Source organism: Tyto alba, unplaced genomic scaffold (assembly GCF_018691265.1).
Source record: "Tyto alba isolate M040663 unplaced genomic scaffold, T.alba_DEE_v4.0 Super-Scaffold_6, whole genome shotgun sequence".
Taxonomy (NCBI): domain Eukaryota; kingdom Metazoa; phylum Chordata; class Aves; order Strigiformes; family Tytonidae; genus Tyto; species Tyto alba.
Genome location: NW_024881327.1, coordinates 6,348,638 through 6,368,653, shown reverse-complemented (window position 1 = coordinate 6,368,653; position 20,016 = coordinate 6,348,638). Strand labels below are relative to the sequence as shown.

The following is a 20,016-nucleotide window of genomic DNA, read 5'->3' as shown; positions in this document are numbered from 1 at the left end:
TTTTCAGAATGAGAGAAAAGTAGTTCTGTAGCACTCCTCTGTACCCTGGGACTGTCAGTTAAAGTCTCTAAGATCTCATCAAGAGTTGGCTTCTGCTGATGCCTGTCCAGACAAGTGAATCGATTGTTGTATTCAGTCAGATGAGTTGTCTACTCCTAACGATAGATGCTGAACAGCATAACTGACAAGAAAGTTGCTGCCAAAGGCTCTTTTTGGTACCTAAGGGAGGAAGGAATGGCCCGAGGCCAAGAAAAGCAGCCCAGGAGAGAGAGAGACAAGTCTTTGGTGGGACAGAGTTTCTGTAATGTCTGAAATGTGGAATCAAATCACTGCAATGACTAGAATGGGTTCTATCCCCCCTCAAAATGATTTCTGAATTGTTTCTTTGAATACGGATACACAGGGGAATGCGAGAAAGGGAAGACAAATATGTTACTCATATGAAGACACTAAGTTACTGACACACTAAATTAAACAGACTAGTGTTCTGGGACAGCAGTAATTAGTGTGTCTGGAAAACCTTTCCAGTTTGTTTAGTCTCCTCGATCCTATAAAAAATAAATAAAAATCAATAGACAATTGAAGAGGAAAGGGACTGCTTTGTATGTTCAAGATGGAAATGTTCATATTAACACTTACTTTCGGGGAATTTTCTTTGAGCAGAGTTACCATCTGGAACCTGTATTCTGTTCCAAGGATTGCAGAGCCTGTCTGGCTTAATATGATGTCCAGCACTCTGGAAAAGAATCAGCTATGCCAGCGTTTTCTTAAAGAATTTACATTTCTGATAGAACAGATCAACAAAAATCAGTAAGCTTCCCCTACCCGCTTTTTCTTAAAAAAAGCTTGTGTGCTTCCTAGTGCATGTGGATATGTTAAAGCACTTAATGGGATGTTTCTTTGCTGGTGTTACTTTGCTCATATTCTTTTTCCTAGATTCTTTGCTGCTTTGTTAACTGCGGTGCTGACATATCATCTGGCTTGGGTCCCAACAGTAATGCCGGTTGACCATCCTCCCGTAAAGGCCTTCTCCGAGAAGCGCACGTCACACTCTGTGAACATGCTGGCAAAATCCCACCCATATAACCCTCTCTGGGCACAGCTTGGTCAGTAAGAAACAGAAAGCTTCAGACCCTTCTGTAACTAGCACCATCCTGCATCCACTCCTCTTAGAGAAGAGCTACTTGTGATCCAGATCACGTTTGCTGATTTGCCTTGGTGTAAGCTGGGCAGAGCTACCAACAGATATCTCATGCCCGGTTAAACAGAGCGTTTGGAGGCCTGTTTGCATGGCCTGAGTGCTCTGCTTTTTTCCTTGGTCCCTTGTCACATTGCCTAGTCAAGTAACTTGGTATAGAAGTATTAAGACAGTGCAAGTGCTGTGAATGATGTGAGCAGTTTGGGAAGAACAGGAGGGGAACAGACTGGATTGAGGGGAGTTCTCTGGGACTTGGGGGCCCTTTGTAGTTGAAATTGCCCTCGCTACCTCCTTTTATCTTTCTCGCAGAGCTAGGATGGACACCAAGACAACAGAGTAGAAGTCTGGCAACTGACAGTACCTCCAGTCATTCACAGTTCTGTGACTGGGCTTGAGCCAGGATTTTCTTTCTATGCCCAGCTCCTCAGGCTGTTCTCTGACAAATACTTTATAGCTTGTAAGTTATCTTGATAGAGGGGCTTAAATAACTGCTGTCAGATGAGCAGGTGGGTGAGAGCTGAGAGAATAACACTGCCAGTGGTAAATCCTTGAAAGTTGTTCTTCCTCTTGGCAGCAGCTGTGAGTCTTGACATCAGACGGGCCTTGACTTTAACTGATATGCTATGTTGTTGTGTAAAATAACCCATGTGCACACTAGAGCAATAATGTGACTTTTACACTGTGCTCCTGGTTGTGTTTCACGTTAATTGTCTCAGTTATGTTTGTTATTCTCTGCAATCTTAATGAAACTAAGAATTGCTGCCTTGGCCATGTAGTTGTAGTAGAAGTGTTTCCTGTTTGAGGATGTCTTTAAAACATTATGCAGAGAAATAATGGATTAGACTTGGAGCAGAAAATAGAAGCTTGTTCAGGGTGTTGAGGATGGAGCCAGGCCTAGGGTTATAAAAACCAGCTGGACTGGAGGTGTAGGATTGGCAGTAGCTCTTGTGGTCACTCCCAGGAGCCACCACTGGTGACTAGTCAAGAATCTGTTTCTCTTTTCACCTTCCCAGGCTGTGTGTTGCTACCAGCACTGGCCTAGCCAAGTTCTCAGTGCTTGAACTCAAAATATTTTCTGGGTTTGTTTTGTTCTTACAAAGCCCAAAAGCCATTATCAGGTGGTTGCAGTAGCTGATACTGAAAGTAAGATGTTGCCCTCTGCTGGTCGTCATCTTTTAGAAGAGGGGGGAGGAAATAAAAAATCATGGTGCTTAGTGCTTTAAAATGGAAATGACTTTTTATTAACGAAGGGATTTTTGATGTACTCATCTTTCTACCTTCAGACCTATGCTTTCATCACATGTTTAATATCCATTACAATTGCATACTGATACACCTGTAAGTAGGACTGTCAGTAAGTAACACTGTTGTGGGCTTGACAGTAGGTATTAGTATGTTTTGAAGACCACAGTTTTGACTTCCTGTACTGTCTTAATAGTAGTGGTTTTATATAAAAGTCAGTCGGGCAAATGGACATGAAGCCTGAATCTGATTTCCACAGCAACTATGCTCAACACAAAAGTAAGAAGATACCATCCCATTTCCTTTCCAAATTGCTAGTCCTTGTGGCCCACCAGGCATTGAGGTTAATTCCAGCTGAGTAGTCTGAAGCCCACTTTCCATTACTGAGGAATGAATTTGCTGGCACGTGAGGCTATGGGGCTAGTTGCAAGGGTGTTGTTAACAGCAGAAAGACAGCACGCTAATATTACCACACAACCACCTCGCCAGTGCGTCCCTAGCGTCGTGGGAAATGGCAGGTCTTGGCCGGGAAGACAGTGAGTGAGAGCAGTGGAATTACTGTCTCATTGATCCTTGTTTTGCAGGAATGGTCAGAAGCCTTTTATCTTTTATGTTCTGTATGGTGGAGAGGAGACTGGGCATAAAAATGTGTGGTGGGTTTTTTTCGCTGTTTTAGTCTCCTGGTGTTGAAACCAGAGGTCCCCTTGCCCTTGGTAGAAACCTTCCTGAAGCTCTGATTATAACTTTCATTTAGTGTTGCTTCTTGAGGTCCAGTACAAAATCCTGGTGGCAAACTCAGTCCAAAACCATTTCAGCAGCGCTGAGCAAGGCTTTAGCACCTAGAACAATCTGGTAGCTGATAAGGCCTCAAGCCGGAGAAGCCTGCTTGCAAGGTGAACACTTAGGGTGGCTGAAGAAAATTGAGCTTTTGGTGGTTGTCTCTCATCTGCTGGTGATATCAGCCACAGTTTAGTTAGGCAAAGACAATTTCGTGGGTGTTCTATAATGGGTGTCAGGTGAAGACAGCTGGGTTAAATCAACCTGGTAATGGACATTTCTTGAGTTAACCCATCTTTGTCTGATAGAGCATGTGAATGTTCCCTTATTGGCTATCTATGTTTACTTCTCCCAGAACTTTGGAACAGAAACCCTTTGGCTGATAGAGGATTATAGGCAGCCGGAAGATAGTTACCACTCACAAATAAATATGTTGAAAGTAGGTTATGTATGATCTTAGTTCTGTTAAAAAAAGCAATTGTTCAGGATAAATGAGCTAGCAAATAAGGAGTTCTTGGGTGTACTCAAAACACAACTGTAATATGAAAGGTAGACACTATTACATAATTCAAGTAGTGAATATATTTTCTAGTTTTCCAACACCCCCTGCCAAAGTACCTCAGCAACATGAGCATTTGACTCCAAGCACATAGCAGTGCATGTGCCTTGCCCAATAAGGTAGTTAGATGCCTCTTTTTTTTCAGAACCTTATCTTATTAAGTCATTATTGAATGCTTTTTTGATATCTTAGTCCTGAAAAATATAATTTGGATTTTATCTGCATGAAAATCCCTGTTTAATAGAAAAAGTGACTGTGATGAAACTGAGTAACTTTGATGTGAAAGAAATTGAGTAGGAAAAGAGAAAACAATATAGCTTGCTTCAGAGTTTAGTCAGATCTATGTTCCTCTTCACTCCCTGCTGTGTCCATTTCCAAGTGATAATATCTTGTAAGCATCATGTAAATAAAAACTTTAGTGGCTTTGAACAGAAAGAAACTGAATAATAGCAGCTAATCCCTCCAAAAACACTAAAAACCTTCTGGACACAAGACAGGTAAGAAGTCCTAGGGCACTCCTTCTGTTACTCCTTTGTTTTAAAATTTTAGGAACTTACTCTCAGAGAAATTAACTGTCTGATTTGTGCCCATAGTAAGTGCTGTTTCAAAATGTGTTGGATTTAAATGGTATAGCCTATATTAGAACCAAACATAAGCATGTGAAATGTTTCTTTTCCTGTATAGGTGATCTCTATGGTGCCATAGGCTCTCCAGTTAGATTGACTCGAACTGTTATTGTTGGAAAACGCAAGGAGTTGGTGCAGCGCTTGCTCTATGTTCTAACCTACTTCATTCGGTGCTCTGAGCTGCAGGAAAATCAGCTGATGTGGAACGAGAAGGCTGGGGAAGGAGAGCAAGTGCTAAATGGAAGCAAGATCACAACAGCACTAGAAAAGGGAGAGATAGAAGAGTCTGATTATGTGGTTGTCACTGTTAAAAATGAACCTGCTCTTGTGCCTCCAATCCTACCTCCAAAGAGTGATGGAAGTAAGAACGGTAGTATTGCAGAGTGCGTACATGACCCAGAAAGCAGTCATGCAGTCTCCACCTCCTCAAAAGAGAGGAGAGAAGCAATAGGAAAGACCAGTCAGAACTCCGAAGCATCTGTTGACTGTCTAACTAGTAGTTTCCATAAAGGAGCAGCCGATGGTGGGAAAAGAGCTGTCACTGATACAGAAATTGTATCCTACCACTTTGAAGAGCCATCTAAATTAGAGGATTTAATGGATATAAAGAAGAACCACCAGAATGAGAGAAAAGTGGAAAAGCAATTATCTGGTAGGTCATCTGCCTTACCTTGTCCTGAAAGGTCTGGCCACCGGAGTTCACGCCTAGAAAAGGTCACCTTTCAGATTGGAAGTTCTGCATCACCAGAGTCAGACTTAGAAACCCATAGAAGAGAAATGGAAGCAAATCTGAAGGCATTCAGAAAAAATCCAGAGGTGATTTATTGTACCTCAAGTTCTACAAATCTGACTGTGGATGCTTCCCAGAATCAAAAAGAAAGTTGTGAAGCTGCCTTTATACCCTTCAGTAAACATAAAGTTTGTTATGCACAAATCCCACCTTGTGAGGGGAAGGAGAGTATACTTAACCAACATATGGAAAGTAGAGGGACTGAAATGAATTTAGCGAACACAATATCTAGTGAACCACTTCTGCCCACAGATAACCTAGAAACTGTAAAATTGCCAAGCCTAAAAGAACCTAGAACTTTATGCTCTGGCAACCTGGAGAACTATTCCCCTGGCTGTGTAGAAGTAGATTCTGCTGTCAAACAGGATTCCCCTAAAGTAGGTGCTAAAGATGTCCCCTATGGGGATGCTGGAAGGAAAATCCCCTTCAGAGTTGAAGGGGACATTCCAAGGAATGAGAGTTCAGACAGTGCTCTTGGGGCCAGTGATGAAGAAGCTGACTGCTGTATCCCTGATGAAGTGCATCATCGTAATGTCAGCAAACGACTTGAAGAGTTTTCAGAAGTGGAACTTCCTTTACCGAGGTAAGGGAGTTTAAATTAATTTAGAAATAAATGGGGTTAAAAGCTGCTGCTACTTCATAGATGTTCAGGGCTTCAATTCTGAAATCATCTGGGATCTTGACTAAATTCCTTACAAACAAATCCATAACGGGCATTGATGTTGTTTGGATTCTTGTAAAGAGACTTGGCAAAAAGAAAACGAATGGAGCAGGTTTAGGTAGTGAAGTTTTGTGGCAAAGGTGTTCTTCAGATATCTAATAAGTAATCAAACTTGTTTATATAAACTGCCTGAAACATTTAGTGTATACATCTAGACAGAACATCTGAAGACAAGCAGAACTTTGCTTAAACTGGTAACTGTTTATATTCGACATATTTGACAAATCAAAGACAGATTTGAAATAAATAAGGGCATCCTATTTGAAAAGTTTTGAACTTTACAGGTGCACGTGGAGCTTGCTGATGCTTAAGGTAGGTAGATAGAGTTTTGCTTCTTGGGCCGAGTTGGAGAAAACTCAGATTTAGCAAATGGATTAGTTGCAGAACAGTGAGCTCCTACATGTACCACAAATTCTACGTGTAGATTTGTCTTTTCGTAAATTTGCATGAATCAGTACGTTGTTAAAGTTCAGCTTTTAAAATCCTTGTTTCAGAGAGCACTACTAATTGGTTTACTGTATTTTGAGTACAATTGTTGATTAATATTTGCAGTAGAAACAGGAGTGATAAACGAATCTTCTCATTCATGTAAAATCTGAACGCACCCTGTCAAGCAAGAATCTTACCTGCTTTGTATTTCTGTATTTCAGGTCAAATACTGTCAGCAGTCAATGTGTGAAAAATTTTGGAAGATCACTTCTAGGTGGTTACTGTCACACGTATATACCTGATCTAGTGCTGCATGGAATAAATAATGATGAAAAACTCAAGCAGTGTCTACTAGCAGACCTACTTCATGCGATGCATGTGAGTTAAAGTACAGTTCTGAGTCATAGCAGGAGTTGTGATATTACTGAGATCTACAGAAGCAGGTCCTTCCAATAGGTTTCTTTCTACTCACCTGTTCCTAACAGCCACACCAGACATGTCTTCCTTCTTGAAAGATGTAAACCCTTAATTTGTTGTGTGCAAAGCCTGTTCGTACAAGAAGCATGTGTGCTTTTTCCTTGACACTCTCTTAAGGCTTCTTTTCAAAGATAAAGATAAGAAAAATTGTTTGCAACTTCATGTTACAAAGAAAAATACCTCAAACAGCTTCTCTCTTCAGTCACGATAGCAGACAGAACCATCTCTGTATCATAAAAACTATATGCAAGTTGAAACATGTTATTTTGCTGCTTAGTGGTATGTTTTGCAAGGGAGATGAAGCCTTGTGGAGGCCTATGTTATGCTAGACTTTAGCAGAAATGACTAACTCCAGAAAGTAATTGTTTATAGGTAAGAACTTTGCCATGTTCTCACTCTCCTTTAGGTACTCCTAAATTATATCATTAATTTTTAACTAGCCTTTCACTGAAGTAACTGTGTGACCTTAGTATGCAATTTTAAAAGTTCGTCTAGTAATTGTCAGCAGCTTCTCTCTATAGCAATTGAGAATCATCCTGCTGAAATGTGTTCATGTAGTATCCAAAACAGTGATATGTGTGTATGCAACTTCTTTAAACGACATCGTATTAGTCTAATACAATGCTCTGTCTTCATACATACCCTGCCTTGATGGTGCATAGTGAAATCCCTCACGTATCTGTGAAACATTAAATATGCTTTCCCCATCGCTGGATCAGTATAATCACTACTCTTCATTTTGGAAGAAACATATTTTCAGGAAAGGTGGAATACTTGAAGAAAAAAATACTGAAGTAGTGATTTTTGAATCACTACTTAAACAAAATTAAATGCCTTGATCAAATTGACAGTTTAGACTAACTGACCCAGTGTTGCCGAATGTAAACTCTGTCACTGAAGTTGGTATTCCGTGTAGTTTTTGAGATGCTTTTGTTTTCCTGTTGGACAGGAATAAAAATGGAATTAAAAAAAAAAGTGAATAAAAATGGAACCTCAAATTAAGTTGTGGAAATATATATTTCAAGTGTCGCATAATGTTTGTATTTTGTATCTGTTGCAGCATCCAGTGCTAGATGAGCCCATAGCAGAAGCTGTCTGCATTATTGCAGACACAGATAAATGGAATGTACAAGTAGCTACAAGCCAGAGAAAGCTGATGGATAATATGAAGTTAGGCAAGGATGTTTTGGTTTCGAGTCAAGTATCCAGTTTATTGCAGTCTATTTTACAGCTTTACAAACTCAACGTCCCAGCTGACTTTGTAAGTATTTCTTTACTGAAGACTGAAGCTAATGAAAATTGCTTAGCTTAGCTAGAAAATGCAGAGTTTTGTACACCATGCTGATATACCAATGAACTAATGCCTGAAATAATGCGGAGTTGGTACAACGTATTTAAAAGAATGCATTCTACTGGCCAATAACAATTTTATCTGTATTTTAAATCTAAAAGATCAAAGTTAACTACTCCAAAATAAATATGTCAAAACTAAAGTGGTTGAGGCAAATTTAGCATGGTCTTCATGCATTTATGATTAGGACTCTTAAATCTGGCTTTTATTTTTTTGATTGTATCACTTTTGCGGTTCTCTTTATGTTGTTGAAGCTTCTATCTTCCCCAGCCTGGTTCTAGCATGCAACTTCCTATTCTTGGGCTTTCTTTCCAACCCCATGCAGTTGGATGCCTCTCCTCCCTGAATTGTGCCCGTGTATGTTTACTTGACCTTTCTGTTTTCTGAATATTTTAGCCAACCCTGTCAGCAGGTGCTCTCTCAGCCTTGCCGATGTCTCCATGGGATTACTGGGAGCGGACTGAAGCCTGAAAACACCGGGGGGTGGGTGGGTTGCAGCAGCACAGGGCGTTACTTTGTCGTATTGCGTACTCCCTATCCCACAGCATCCTTTCCGGTCCTCATTAGGAGGAGTTCATCAGAGCAAATCAGTAATGCTGGTTTTGCTGATTACAACAAAATTACCCAGGAGTCTGACAAGGGTGATTGTAGTACAGCTTTTGGCGCACGACTGTAGGTGAGGGGAGATGGGGTGTCTTTTTCAGTAGTCGCCCCTTTTTTGATTAACGGAATTGATTTGTCCTTCAGCAGATAGCCTTGAGAAACTTCACAGGAAACCTTTGTAATGGCTGTGCTGGCAGATAGAAGAGGAAGATAGATCTAAACACTAACGGCTGTAGATGGTATTAGTCAGCATGGTGTTGGGTGAAATTAGTGGTAATGATTACACTGAGTTCTTGAAGTCAAGTGCTAGGCAAAATATGGGGTACGTTGTCAATGCTGCCTCTGGATTCTCCTGGGCATCAAAAAATATGTAACCGGTTAAAGTTATATCGTAGCACTTGCACAGTAACACCTTAAATTCTGGCATTTTTAAACCAAATTGTTGATTCTGCAACTGAACTGTTCCTTCCAGTGTTGCCTTCAGGTTTGTGTATGTAATTTCTGTACGCTTTGTGTGGTGTGGGAAGGGTCTGGAGGTGGAGTGTTTCTCAGGGTTTTCTTATTTCTCTTTTTTTACAGAAAGGAAAAGTGAGCTGGCAGCACTAATAGTTTGTAAATTTTCTGTAATACATGTTAGAGACGCTTTGATCATTCCGTTGGTGGATTTTATAGCTCTTTGCACTGATGGTTCAGTTTCAGCATGGAAATTTAAGTGTTCCACTAAACTCTAGGGGGAGAAGTGTGACTTCTTATTCTAGTGATTCCATTGAGTTAAACTTTGACAAAAACATATGTACTAGTATCAGTCAGATGAGGATATTGCTACATGTTTGAAGTTTCCTTTAGGAGTGCAAGTTTCTTTACATGCAGTTACTGTTCAGATGAATAAGGGTTTTGGGACAACAGAAAATAAGAACCCAAACTGAGACCAGATGAAAAACAAGTGGTGATATCTCTGTGGCACTTCAAACTAGTAACCATGCTGCAGAGAGCTTTGCAGTGTGCCAGGGTGAGAGGGAAGTGATGAGTGCAACTGCTGCATGTCAGCAATATGTCAGAAGTTTTATGTGCACCTTTAAAGTCATTTTAAGCTAATTATCTATTTTTAGAAGTGACTTGACATTTATTTTTTTTTCCATTTAGTCAATGAGAGAAGCTGCAGAGGAAGTTAACATAAAAAAAATAAATACTTCTGTACCTCGCTTAATGTGGACGTTTTGAACAAAGTGGATTCATGTACCAAGCTTATGGGGAAAAATGTCTTTTGATTCTTTGCTGGAATTCGGGAGGATCAGATAATCTTGTGTAAAGAATCTCTCTTAGAATAATGGGAGATTCTTCCCTACTTCCTCACTCACAACTTACCAATAAAAAAAGAAAAAAAAAAAATCCATAATCCTTTAGCACGAGTACTAGAATTGAAATATATTGAACTACTACTTTGTGAATTAGCTGCATGTTCCCCTGAACCACTGAGGAAGTACTCCTAGGCTTTTTGCGTTCAGGGTACCTGTAATGGGAAAGATGAGAGTGTTTGCCTTTCGGCTAGAATCAGAAGTGTTACGACTATAATGACTTGAGTGAAAACTTGCTTGAAGCAAATAGATCAAACCACTCAAAAAGCTTTTGCATTTCTTCCACCAGTGGCAGTGATCTTATTCTACTACTACGTAGCACTTTTTTAAAAAATGCCTCTATGTTACATGATTAAGGCCTAATATAAGCTCAGAGAATAGTTAAAAAAAAAAATCTTCATCTTGTTCCGGACCATCAGAAAAATACATAGTAGGCTACCTACAAGCACGAGTAGTCCTTTTGCTCATTATTTTTTAATTAGCAAAACTGGTTTCACAGGATCTCATTTCTAATACTTATGGTTTTCGTTCAACTTGAAAAGTACACTGGACGATGGCCTGAAGCTATTTGCTGCTACTGTTTCTAATTGCTGTCTACGCCTGCCGGATGATTATACATTTGATAATGTGAGGTTCTGCATGCGCTTCCTGCTTTCATCTCCTGGAGTTTGGAGAGCTGAACTAATTTAACTTTTTTTGAAGTGGTCATCCCTGTGGAAAGAAGGAAAATATCAAATTGAATGTACCTTTTATCCTAGAACAAAGCACCTGATAAGACATCCTACCTACTCACCTTGTGAAGACATCCTACCTACTGATCTTGTCTTACCAAAAAAACCCCTCTCTCTCTTTGAAGCTAAGGTTCATCCGCTCTTCTGCAGCTGGTGTATGAGAAATTACCATGTATCACATGACTGTATTTAAAAATAATACGCATTTCTAGAATGCTACTGCTGAAAAAAAAGGGGAGTGATTAAATTGGTATTTCAACTTCAGCTATTACCTCTTGGCAAGTGGCATTAAAAGTTTAAGCAATTTTAAATTAGAAGTACCTAGGACTAATAGAAACAAATGCCTAAAAAGGATTCATACCCTTGCTTCTACAGTAAAGTAGTGAGCAAGAGAGCTGTAATTTTATGGCAAATAAGATAATGGTGTCTTCCACTTTGTGAGTCTTAGTTTCTTGAATAGCAAATCCCTAGAGCTAGAGTGCTAATTTTAGGAACTGTTGCCTAAACAGAGTCTTTCAGAAATTATAGTACTGACTAATAACAAAGACATCTTGATCCAAGTATTCTGATTTGATACTTAGTAAGATGTCTTCAGTGTCTTTGAGCCTGGTTAAAACTATTTAAGTCAGCAGAAACACTGTGGCTGCCTTGAGTGGAAAATGGGTGTGCAGTTTGTGCAACAGACTTGCTGCCCAGGAAAGCTGTGATGCCCCAGTTCGATGAGGGGGGTTCCCCTTTGAGGGGGTAGCGTAACTTTTTAATGTTGCTAGCACAGCTGTAGCAAAACCATTTGCCTCTTCTGGATTTTTGGAGTGGAGATTTAGTTTGAAAGGTGTTCTAGCTAAGAGAGAAGCTAAAATGATATGCTTACATTTCTGTAAAATTTGCATGCTATTGCTTAAGCCGTTCTGAGGTTTTTGGTCTGTGTTTACAGTGCATAATGCATCTTGAGGATAGACTACAAGAGATGTATCTCAAAAGCAAAATGCTTTCAGAATATCTACGAGGACATACAAGAGTGCATGTAAAAGAACTAGGAATTGTATTGGGGTGAGTATTGCAGGTATCTGTCTTAACCAATGGCAAAACTTGGGGCAGTTGTTTTCCTTTTCAAGTGCTGAATGTTGACATCTTGTTCCCACGAGGACTTGTTTCTTTCATGTACCTAATGAAGTATAAAAATGGGTTCTACTGAGCCATCTGGAAATGAGGAGGAAACGCAATTCTACAGCAAGAACCAATTACTTGTCGTTCTTAAATCCCTAGAATGACCAAAGTTTAGACTGTGGTCATTAGGAGGTTATCCACGCGATCATTCGCACTCCTTCCGTCTCAATCTCCTTAATGAAATCTTCATCCCAACACACACTTTAGAATTTTTGGAAGGTTAGGTGGTGCAGTTGTACCTGGAGGGAAGAGGGGTTCTCAAAAAGCAGATGTAGGAAAATAGATGGGTGTCCTGTTTGGCAGCTGTTTTCTAATAATAGTGCTTGATTGGCACACAACCTGTAGGGATGCACCTGCTGACAGCAGAAGAGGGGGAAGAGGGAAGAAGTGAATACACATTCCCAAGAAGATAAGTTTTAGCACTGTAGATAAAGCTTAATCTATCTTTATCCAGACTGTTCAAGATTTCATACTGAGAAATGTAGTTGTAAATAGTGAAGCCCTGAAATAAGCACTTTTCTCAGTATGTGTGTAAACATATACGTATGTCCTGGCCTCTGAGCAGCTTTACATTTGGAAATGGTTGGAAGCTTCCCGTTGCATTAGAGAGGCATTCCTGGTGCTGTTATTGCATACTTAATAACTCCAGCATTTGGTCATTTTTGGTAAGAAAGTGCTGCTATATGTTGAACTGAGTTTTATTCAAAACATGAAATGCAGAGTCTTCCATAAGCTGATGTTTAGCACTTCCTTAAACTGGGCTTATTGGTGCCTACTGACTGGTAAGACTACAAGCTAAGGCATATGGTTTAGCAAATAAACAAAATTTTTTATTTCAGCCAGAAAAGATTATATACCACATAGATCTTTTGACTTAAATGGTGGCATACTTCTTGGTTTTAAACTTTATTACCTACCTTTACTGGTATGTTATGCGTAATGGCGATTAATAACAGTTAAACGATGAACTCAGTTATAGCAAGACACTTCCAGTTTCTTTAAAGTGGATGAAAAACATCTTCTTGTGTTTCTTTTCTTTTGTGAAGGTGACTGTATATTTTAAAGTCTGTCTCTCTTTTTTTTTTTTTTTTTTTTTAATTTCTAGGATTGAATCCAATGACTTGCCTTTGTTGGCTGCTATAGCAAGTACTCATTCCCCGTATGTTGCTCAAATACTCTTGTAAATTAAAACCTCAGGATAGTTATTCCCTTAAAGTAAAATAAAGACAATGGGAATGCTGAATGAAGAAGAGAGGTGCCAAACACTGGTAAAGGGGAACACTGAGGAAAGCAGGTGATGACTGTACATTCTACCACCTTCCGATTCTGATTTCAACTGGATGTTTTATCGGAGGACTTCAGTTTACATAACGTAAAAGGCATTCAGGTTTTTCTTATAATCTCACTTCTGACTTAAGTCAAGAAAGTGACTGCATCCTTGCGTTTTATTTTTATTCAAAGGACTAAACACTATGTGGCAGACCAGGAGCTGCCGTCCAAAACGCTGCTCAAAACCATGAAGTAACAGTTAAAAGAACAAGTGGGTTAGAATGGATTTTGTAATACTACGCTTGCGAGTGTGGTGTGCTGTATGTTTCTTGGCTGAGGAGGAGGAGGAGCTGTAAACTATGTACATAGCATTCCTATACACAAGTGTATTAGATGGGACATGAATTTCTTGCAGAGCATACGCATGGTTTTGTATAGTAGAAGTGATGGGCTCAGAACAAGGAACTTGGATTCAGCAGCCAAATGATTATGTGGGAATGGAGGTGTGCATGAGGTGATGTGACTTTTCCCTGTAAGGACAAGAGGTTAAGCAAGCCGTGGCTGCTTCTGTTTTAATGAGGAGGCATTTAAATGAGCCCATGGCTAGAAGTGGAATGGACTTCTGAGATAGGGATCTTGTGGGAAAGCCTTATGGAATTTCAGTTTACATTTGTTGCTGATGCAACTTCCAATAACTCTTTTGAGTTTTCTGTATGACTGTAGTCCTGGGAACTAAATCTGTGTCTTGGTGTCATCAAGTACTACTATCTCCGAGAAGTACGAATTTGACAAACTTCTGTATGATACCAGTGCTGTTAGCACATGTCTGTGCGTGTGTACACCAAGCAATTGGCACAAACTGAAGACAATCCTCCTGGGGAAATAACAGACAACAAACAACCCTCCACCAAACCTTTAGTCAAAAGAATTACTTTTTCCAGCTACTGGTTACCACTCTAGGAATAAAAGAGGAGCATTGTTTGAAGTAAAATTAAATTTAGGGGCAAACCCCAATATTTGATATTACGATGAATGTTTTTCCAATTACCCTTTTTGATTCTACAGAAATCTTGAACTATCATCTGGGTGCCTTTCCTTAATAGGTTAACTACTCTGAGACCAGAAACTACTTCTCCACTAGTTGATACTGGCCTTCTGTGTTTCTAGGAAGCAAAATAAAATTTTGTATTTTACTGTTTTCATGTGGTTGATAACATGAATGTAAAAAAACTACTACTTTTTTGCATAAAGCACTGTTAAGCTGGATATGAAACTATGGACCAGACTCAGGAGAGAACAAAGAATCAAAAGAAACATTCTTTAAGAAACAGAAAACTCCATGTCAGACCGTTCTGTTGTGAGCCAGCATGAATGAGGTCTCTGAAATTGTCGGCTTGCAAGCAAATTGCTAGTAACACAATTGCTCGGGAATAGTGAATTCTAATAAGAAACTCCTGGTCACCGCTTGTGAGTCTCCTCGTTGGTGATTACAGATTTTTAACACTGAAGGGACACACTTTTATTAAAAGTGGTTTTATTTCCTACTACCTTGATGTTTGGACTTTTCTACAGTAAACTTTCGATGATTTGAAATAATGAAATGTGTATATTGTGACTTGTTTAAATGTGATGGGAGTCTTGATTAACCTTGTGTTGCTTTTTGAGGGAAATAGGTAGACTGACCTACTGTGAAGAGAGGTTGTTTCCAAGTGGAGGGATACTTAAAATTCTGATAAAACGCTTCTAAAGCTGTTCCTTGTATGCTGGGTTTCTGACCTGACATTCCAGACGTTTCTTTTATCGCATTTTCGTACTTGTCCCTAGTATTCTGCCTAAAAAGGCTAAAGTCTTTCTGTGGTTCAGGTTTTCTCCTACTGCTTATAGCTAAGCAAATATTTCCTATCTTTTGGTCTGTGAATCCTTCTATCTGCTGGAAAGTAAACTTACCTCTGCATATAACAGTTAGCAGATATCACTCTCTATTCCACAAGGTTAAGACAAAGTAAAAACCACAGAGCAAGTCGGGTATTCCTAAACTACACCTGTGATGAGAATGTGTGTGTGCGCAAGACTGTGAAACTGCTTCCCTGGGTGTATATAGAAATCCTCATGTACTTCTCTATTTCATGTCACTTAAATAGTAGCTGAGTTTATTAAAAGTCAATTCCAGTTCTCTTAAAGTATTAGTTGGGCTTTTATCCGATCAGACTCTGACAGCTCTTTATAGAAATATGTGCATTTGTTATCATAGAATGTACTGTGGAGGTCAAAGGTCAGCCAACATTCAGTGATTTCAAGACTAATACCATGATCAATACAGTAATACCCAATATTACTACATCAACTATTTATTTAAAAAAAAAAAAAAAAAAAAAACAACACAAATGCCTTTTGGTGAGACATCAAATTAACCTAGGGTTGGCACATGAGCCGATGGTCAAAAGCACTCGGATTTTCTTCAGCCCAGGCTAAAACTTTATAGTTCTTGCTGCTTTTTCTAACATTTTGCTGCTTTTCAGAAATTACACGATGAACTATCTGGTTCTCACAGTTTTAGTTCTGGGGAATGAAAATCCGAAATGAAAGCTGTTTATTACCTTTAAAAGGCTTTAGACTAAAGAAACTTAAATACATATTTTCCCCTCCACCAAATGTACTACCTCAGTTGACAGGATTCCACCTTCTAGGGCTTTTTTTGATTCTAGGTCTTTAACTTGTTTTTGGTAGCATCTTGCTGTTTATGTAAATTAGCGTGGCATGACAGGGCAGTAAGTATTTACAGATGTGTTGTTAGACATCTTTAGGGCATGTTTCTGTTTTTATTTTAATAGGATGAAAAGTGATATGAATGTACAGATGTGCTTAAAATCGATAATGGAGCTTAATTTTCAAATATTCCAAAGTTGTTTTTATCAGTATTATATAGTTTTTTTGTAAACTTAAGTACATACTTTCTTGGTTAAGTGGGAGTGCACAGTCTTTCCAAAATCCCACATAAATGCAGTTTACACAGTGCAATTTAAAGAATGTATGCTTTCTTCAGGCAAGACTAAACCTTCATACCCAGAGGGGAGGAACGAACTGTTAAATTGTAGTATTTAATCAAAATGAATTCTTTAGCCCTAAATGATACCAAGATCTAAACATTTTCATTTAAGTAGGTACTCTGAACTTTCTTCTGTCCAAAAGAAATTAATAGACACTGGTTCTGTAATTGGCATTTCTAATGGCATCCTCCAGAGTTGTAGACTGATCTTCCCCACTCCCTACTATATGCATCTTTACTCTTAAAGTCAAAAACCATTTTCAGACACACCAAACCCTTGTATATAAAGTTTACACAAAATGATCACTTACCCTCAAGTATAACTTCTTCAGTTAAAAGGACCCAAATGAAAATCGAGTCTGAACTGCTGAATGTACTCTAGACATTATTTTTTTTTGAGGTCAAGTGGGCTAATTTGACATACATAGCCGGTTATCCATAGTAGGAAAAAAAAAAAAAAAAAAAAAAAAAAGAAAAAAAAGAAAAACGTGTGTTGCTATTGCATGTTTGGAGAGCATAGGCTTTTTTAGGAATGACTGAAAACCAATGTCAAACTACATGGTCTTTTTTCTTATAGTTGTTTATGTACGCTATCATTTTGGTCTATTTCTTTGCGGCATTTGGTGCAATAAACTTTCTGAAATGAACATAAGTGGTATTTGGTATCTTCATTTTTAATTTCTGAAATAGCTGTTCTTCTTGTAGCCGAGATCTAATAGTGCGTGGGCATCTGATAATACATTAGTGGAGTAAGTAAACGTTGCAAGAAATGTCTAACAGGAAGGCTTCACAAAATTTGGAACCTGATTGAGCACTCTTAGCAGCTTGGGAAGCTTTACCCCGCTTGCACATGTAAGAGCCCTTACAGTAGGAAAACTAACTGCAAAAAATAATGGAAGGTGAAAGGTGACTTGAAATAAGTCCTGCAGAGGTTCCACACACCTGTGTGGCTGGCACTTACCTCAAGTGCACATGAAAAGAGCTATCTGAAAACGTGTTGCTATTGCATCATGTATCCAATTTTAAAAATTATTCAACCTAATGGGAACGAGTGATACCTTGTGTCTACCAGATTATGAATTGGTTAATGAACTTGACATGAATGAATTTAAAATAAAGAGGTCTTCAATTTGTGTCATGATGTGAATTTCTATTTGGTATGCTGCAGCTTACTGGAAAGTCCTTATTTGTGAAATAAAAATGGAGAAGAGATGATCAACTGTAATTATGCTGAACATCTTTGAACAGGTTTGAGGTGTAGTCTGATTTGTAGGGTGTAAGCACTTCTTACCTGTAGACAGAAATGTTTGAGGTTTGCTTGTGGGTCAGGCTAACAAGTATTGGAAATAAAAGAGAAGCCCGGGAACTTTTGGCCTCAAGGACACTTCGCAGTGCTCAGAATGTAGCTTCTGGCTTTCTAATCTGGTTGCAGTAATTATCAACTCTGGAGCATTTGGAAACAACTAATTTTCTCATGCTCAAAGGTTCTAAGTGCTTGTGTGCACAGAGTTTGTGCACCCATAGGAGAAATGTTTGTTGTCTATTGTGACTCCTGTGTAATTTGTGCTTCTGTTCGTGATGGTGACCTGTTACAGAGGCTAACCAGATCAGTCTTTATGAGAATGAGTTTTTTTAGTGTGAAAAGTGCATCAAAATATGGTGCTGTGGGGTGAGCTGTAACCTCACTCGAGCTTTCTTCTTGCCAAATTGTAGCTGACTCCCTCTTTCTAAGCCCCTGCTTTCATGAGAAGGCTTGAAACAATTTAGTAGCTAACCCCTATAACAAGGGGCAGACCTTATTACCCTGCCTGGTCTTTCCTCCTGTTGGTCTAGCTGCACCTGCAAGTTGCTTATGCTGTGGCTTGCTCTGTTGGCCATTTAATTGCTCATAGAGGGGTGCAGCATGTTTGCAGAAAAAAAACTGCTGATGGTTGTCTGATGGTTTAACAAGTTGAATTTGGTCCCAATAAGTGCTAGTGTAAGGGCAAGGGAAGAGATGGGGCGCCTCAGCTAGGAGTAAGAGAGAAAAGGAATGAGAGGTTGCTCCAGCTCCTGGTGTCTTTGATACTTGTGGGCCATTGGACTGGCTTAGCAGTTTGTGTGGGGCAGCAAACTGGGCTCCCACCCAGGCTTTGTAAGGTTCCATGAAGCTCCTCTGCTCTGACTTCAATGCTTTTAAAAAAAATTGTAGTTAAGCTGTTGGTCATATTAAGAGGCTTAACTTTTTTTTTTTCGAAAGGACGCTTCGCCAATCTCTTCCAGAATTCATTTGATTGGGACTGTGTCAGGTTAGCAAGAGGCAGATGCACAGGCTCACTGGTATAAAATGGCCAAGCACTAGGAAAGGGTGAAGATCTGTATTAATAACTAGGAAAGGGTGGAGATCTGTATTAATAAATACTTATGTGTTATGGCTGAGAGGACAGCCAAAGAGCTGTTAGAACTGACAGCTGCAAAAGAGAAAATAGTACCTCAATTTGAAAAACTCTCGAACTCTGCAGTCAGATTGTTCTGTTCGAAAGCTGTGACTTGAAATAATACACGTGTTAATGGTGAACAACTGATTTAACCATTTTCCCTCATGAAAATGGCAAGGAGGATCCCAGAACCGATGAAGAGATTCTCCTTGTGTGTGATGAGGAGTTCAAGGCTACAACAGGCATAAACTATACCACAAACTAAGTCTTGTGCCAAATTCTGCCAGTCTTTCTTCTTCCTTTTCTCTCTAAATGAAGAAGTCATATAACAGCAAAGCTTTCTGCTAATTATCAATGTACCATATTCTTCAGTTTTCTGTACATATGCAGTTGAAGAGAGCATGACTGAGCACAGGAAACAGGATTTTGGACATAAAGGATGTGCAGCTGAATGACAAAACATGAGACTGTGACCTGTAAGGCTTCTGATTCCATATAAAATTAGATTAAGTGGCCACATGCTAGTAATCCATATGCTGGAAAATTACTCTCACAATAGTGGCAGTCAGTTGTCTGTCTGGCACAATCCCAAAGCTAAAACAGTTTAAGCAGTACAAGTAGAGTAGCATTTTGTCTCAAAATCCTAAAGGTCAACCCAAGGCCGAAGGGCTTAGGAATGGCTGTTAAGCACTTAAAAATAAATATAATCACATAAACTGGATTTCTTCTGTTTGGAGCTACAAGAGAGAGTCCACTGTGATCTGACAAAATGACGTTGGAGAGAGAGCAGGCTCCCCTGAGGAAGGAGTTTCCCACCAAGGAAGAAAGCTCCAGCTCCTACAGGCAGAGAACTGTTTGCGGATGTGGAAACATGAAGTGATCCTTTGGTCTGCTTGAGATCTTCCCAGGGAGTGGTGGTGCTGTCTGATAAGAGTGACATGGGGTCAAGGGCTGGGATACTTGGCCCACAAAAATGCTTTCCCCTCCATGGATTGAGTTCCAACCCTGTATATAACAAAATTTTTTCAAATAGGTCCTTAACTTTAACTACCATTTTAGCTTTATTTTACTACCTCATCACTTTTTTCCCTAGTCAAAATGAGCATGGGGAGTTTTCTTTTTCTTTGCATTGCTGTCACATAAATGTTTTTATTTTCCATTTTCTACAATATCGTACCACTTTTTTTTTTTTTTCTTTTTAAGATCTGGACAGACCCTGTTAGCTTTAAAATGGACAAGTCTCCTAAAACTGTTCAGT

At 39.3% G+C, this 20,016-nt stretch overlaps 1 protein-coding gene across 5 annotated transcripts in view; it reads left to right on the top strand.

Annotated features, from left to right (window-relative positions):
• Positions 1 to 16,988, top strand: part of FNIP2 (folliculin interacting protein 2) — a 52,602-nt gene extending 35,614 nt beyond the window's left edge. For 4 of the 5 annotated variants that reach the window (XM_042807907.1, XM_042807906.1, XM_033000214.2 and 1 more), the window contains 7 exons: positions 664 to 810; positions 937 to 1,106; positions 4,461 to 5,775; positions 6,564 to 6,720; positions 7,880 to 8,080; positions 11,794 to 11,909; positions 13,132 to 16,988. In XM_042807907.1, the coding sequence (XP_042663841.1) occupies positions 664 to 810; positions 937 to 1,106; positions 4,461 to 5,775; positions 6,564 to 6,720; positions 7,880 to 8,080; positions 11,794 to 11,909; positions 13,132 to 13,210 (2,185 nt within the window). In that variant the 3' untranslated portion in view covers positions 13,211 to 16,988. The other variant, XM_033000216.2, reaches the window with a different exon arrangement.
• Positions 16,989 to 20,016: the final 3,028 nt, after the last annotated feature.